Source organism: Rhinolophus ferrumequinum, chromosome 6 (assembly GCF_004115265.2).
Source record: "Rhinolophus ferrumequinum isolate MPI-CBG mRhiFer1 chromosome 6, mRhiFer1_v1.p, whole genome shotgun sequence".
Lineage (NCBI taxonomy): Eukaryota > Metazoa > Chordata > Mammalia > Chiroptera > Rhinolophidae > Rhinolophus > Rhinolophus ferrumequinum.
Genome location: NC_046289.1, coordinates 71,021,530 through 71,026,092, shown reverse-complemented (window position 1 = coordinate 71,026,092; position 4,563 = coordinate 71,021,530). Strand labels below are relative to the sequence as shown.

The following is a 4,563-nucleotide window of genomic DNA, read 5'->3' as shown; positions in this document are numbered from 1 at the left end:
GTTATTAATCAAGGTCTGATGAATGGAGTTAGAAAGGAATAATCTGTAGACAGTGCGGAAAAAGGTCATCAAAACTGAGGAGTGGTTTTAATGTTTTATTTCATTTTATTGAACAGGTGCTTATATAATACTATAGACCAAGAATTGGTTAATGCATTTTACAAATATTAATTCAGTCCATCCTTACACCTTATGAGGAAGTGCCTTTAGCCATAAGGACCTGCCATTTTTGTAAGTCAAAAACAGTCAACTATCACAAATTTCAATGGTTCGACTTATCTCCATCTTACAGATGACAGAATTTAGGTATAAAGAGGTTGAGTAATTTGTGTTTTAGTAAAAAGCAAAGCTGAGATTTCAACTCAGGCTGTCTGGCTTAAGAGTCTGTGCTTATTGCTACGTCACTGAAAAAAAAGTTTATCGAATTGAGGAATCATTGCTGGTTTCAATATAATTAAAGCAAGGATTAGCACTAGCTGGGAAAGAAGTATTGAATAGGTCATTGTCGTTGCCCATTACCTGGCCCCATTGTTCAAATCCCCTGACAGCACAGCAACACAGCTTTTGAAATAATTGGAGTAATTATAAGGCTTAATTTATAGTTACCACATGCACTAGCTGAAATGCTTAAGAATTCATAACCCAGTGATTTTTTTATTAAAAAAATCAAAAGTAATTTAAAATAACTTGAATTCTTTGCTTTCATTTATTGAAAGGTAATAATTGAAGGGTAAGAAAGAGACTACATCCCTTTAAAATCCCCTTTTTATCTCTTATCTGTTTTCTTCACACATTACAGCTACTCCCACATATCTCACTACAAATCTCAAAAAAAAAAAAACCCTGTCCCTAATAACTGCAAATTTTATCGTGTTTGCAAAGCACTTTTCTTCAGATGCTGCATCACAAAACCCAAAAATCAATCTGATAAGGGAGGATCCTCCTCTGAACAGAGTAGGAAAAGAGATACAAAAGGCCAGTCCAGAATTCTCTTTATCCAGGAGGGGCAAGAAAATGTGGAACCAATCCCATATTAATACTTTTTTATTTCATCACATTGCATAAGAAAGAAGAATACCATATCCTCCTTGGTAATGGCAGAAAACACATTAAGAAAATGCTGGACATTAGTAATTAAACTAATAGCTAAGCATTTCTGGTGCTATATTTCCTTGGATTAATGTCTGTAGCATGGGCAGAAAATGTTAGAGATGCTTGACTTGCTTGATATCAAAATCACTTAAAACAGTTTCCTGAAGCTCAATACCTGACTGAATATTCGCTTCATTGCCACCTTCATCTCTTTGTTCCTAAAAGTGTAGATGACCGGGTTCAGAAACGGGGTGATAATTACATCAAAAATAGCAAGGAATTTATCCACTGGCACTGTGGGAAATGGCCATGTGTACATAAAAATGCATGGACCAAAATATAAGACCACCACTGTGATGTGAGCTGACAATGTAGAGAGGGCTTTGGACAAGCCACCTGAAGAATGTTGCCAAACAGTGACCAAAATGAAAATATAAGAGATAACCAAAATGAAAAAACTTCCCAGTGAGATGAAACCACTATTAGCAGTGACCATGAGCTCCAATCTGTAAGTGTCTGTGCAGGCAAGCCCAATAAATCGAGGAAGGTCACAGTAAAAGCTGTCCACTTCAGTGGGGCCACAGAAGGGTAAATTTACAACAAATACAAGTTGGATCGATGAGTGGATGATCCCAGTGGTCCAGGCAGCCACCAAGAGTAAAATACAAGTTCTGAAGTTCATGGTGGTCAGGTAGTGAAGAGGCCTACATATAGCAACAAAACGATCAAAGGCCATGGCGACGAGCAGAACCATCTCAGTTCCTCCAATAACATGAATGAAGAACATCTGAGCAATGCAGCCTTGGAAAGAGATTACTTTTCTGTCCTTGAAAAGATCAGAAATCATCTTAGGAACTGCAATGGAGGAAGTCCATATGTCAATGAAGGAGAGGTTGGCCAGCAGGAAGTACATGGGGGAGTGTAGATGGGAGTCAGAGATCACGGTGTGCACAATGAGGAGGTTTCCTAAAATACCCATTACATAGAACACAGAGAAAACTAGAAACAGGACTAGTTGCATCTTCAAAGAACTGGTGAGTCCCACCAACACAATCTCAGACACCACTGAATGATTTTCTACCCCCATGGTTTCAGTCATTTGGGTTCCAAATTTGCCTGAAAGAACAGGAAAAATAAGAAATTGGAATTACTGGCTGTATCAGACAGGGTTTCTTTAGAGAAGCAGGACCACTAGGAGATCATGACAGAAACTTGACCTCACATAATCATGGAGGCTGATTCAGCAGTCTCTGTAAGTCTTTGGTGCCTTTGCTTCTGATCCCATAGTTTGAAGTCCACAGGACAGGCAGTCAGAAAGAAAAGATGGATGTAAAATTGGGGGTGAGGGGGGCGGGGGGTGAGATAACAATAAACTGGAACCCACAAGCAAGAACTAAAGCTGCAATGACAGATTAAAACCAGTGTCAGTGCTCATTGCCTCTGACCTTGATGGTGTAGATGTACTGCAGAAGCCAGGGCCCTTCACCACTGAGCCAATCACACAGCTGGCCCTCAAGTCACAGAAACTAAAGAAGGATCCCAAAGAAGTTTTGGCAGTTGCAGTCCTGATCACTGCCTCATACCAACGAGAAACGGCAACATATGTGAGCTACAAATATGGCTGCTGCTTCACTTCGTCCCTTGAAATATTGCAAAAGAATCTCTCTTGCAACCCATCCTAGTTGAAGCATATAGAGAAAGGAATTCTGGAGGATGTAGCTCAATCTAGCCAAATTGACACAATACAAAACCACCATACTGGCTATTTAAAAGAATGTACAAATATTGAAAATTGACAATCACCTCTTTTCATTTGGTCAAACATGAACACATTGGTATTTAACTAGATTTGATGAAGACTCTAAATCCACTGATCCTAATCTCACTCCATCTCCCACCAACTTCCCTTGTCATTATTGACTCTGTTTAAAATATCACCATGGGTTCGCCTCTGACATCAGGGGGCCACTTCAAGTGAGAAATGTAAGAAGAATTTCAACAGAGTTTTGAGATGAAAGGAAAACAGAGTTCTAAGTATTATATGGCAATAAATTGTTACATCTACTAGTCCACAGAGACTTCAAAATGCTAGTTTGGAGGCTGAATTTTTCTCCCTGTACCAGGTATTCTGAGCTCTTTCTGGGATCAAGAACTAGTGTATGGACAATGTGGGCATCTCCATGATGGTTTAGAAGTTTATTAAATGAGACTTATATTAGGCCACCTTATAAATAATCCAAATAGACTTTCACACATGAAGCAAATCACAAAGCTAATCGGATTTCTAATTCTTCATCCAAAACTAATCCTAAAATTTGTGAAAGCTGATCTAAGTTTTAAGTTAGCAGGCGGGAGTACTCAGAAATTTATACAGCTACTGAAATAAAAAAGAAAAATGTAGCTTGTTTTTTAGCCATTGGACATCCAGAAGTTTCCAGGGACCCCACAAAAATATTTTAATAATAGAATATATTTCTGTTCACCAACATGCCTAGTGGTAGAAGAAACTCCATAAATATTATTAGGTGGATAGTTGGATATTTGAACTGTTGGATGGATGGATGAATGGATGGATGGATGGATGGATGGATGGATGGATGGATGGATGGATAAATGAATGTGGTATTTCACTTGGCCAGTTGGGATTTCAATGTTAACCCAAGATCATTTTCTCTCATCAAATGACTCTCCAATTTTGTTTCTCTTTCTAAAGGGACCTATTCTCATTCTTTGAAATGTTATATTTGCTATGTGTTTATCATTCACTTCAGCATGTCTAACATACCTTCTGAAAAGTGTTCACTTAATTTCAACAAAAACATAATTGCAATAGGTTTCAGAACAAACATCAACAAATATATTCAAAACAGTATCTGCTATGGGTAGAAAAACATAAAGTAAGGTTCCTAATCACAAGTTATTTAAAATCTGAGGGAAAAGGTCAAAACAAACAGTAATACAAGTGGAATATATTAAGGGACAAATTTGTAGCCCAGAAATTCAAGCATCATGGAGAATTGCACTGAAGTACTGATTCTTAGAGGGTAGAAACCCCTTCTGTAAAATTCTATTCCAGTGGTCATCCACGCTCTCCATGAACAATTTCACTAATAGAAAACAATCTAGCTCCTGAAGCAATTTATTCTGTTGTTGGACATCAATAATTATTATGCTCTTCTATCTATTGAGAAGAAATCTGCTTTCTCTAACTTCTAACCGTTGGTCCCAGTTCTGCCCTTTGAAGTTATACAGAATTAATCAAATCCATCTTTTAGATGCCAAATTTTCAAATATTTAAAGACAGCCTTCATATCAATCCAAAGTCAATCTTTTGTGAGCAAAATACTTCTGTTCCTTTTTAGATGCATCAAATAATATTGTATCCAATTCACTTATAATCTTGGTCACCTTCCTCTGGAAGAGTTAGTTTTTAAATGTGGTAAAACAAAAATGTAATATTGTAGACCCATT

At 37.5% G+C, this 4,563-nt stretch overlaps 1 protein-coding gene across 1 annotated transcript; it reads right to left on the bottom strand.

The window, feature by feature from the left end:
• Positions 1–1,240: 1,240 nt before the first annotated feature.
• Positions 1,241–2,179, bottom strand: LOC117023757 (olfactory receptor 4F3/4F16/4F29). The gene has a single exon (XM_033108911.1). The coding sequence runs from the start codon at positions 2,177–2,179 to the stop codon at positions 1,241–1,243; it is 939 nt and encodes a 312-aa protein (XP_032964802.1).
• Positions 2,180–4,563: the final 2,384 nt, after the last annotated feature.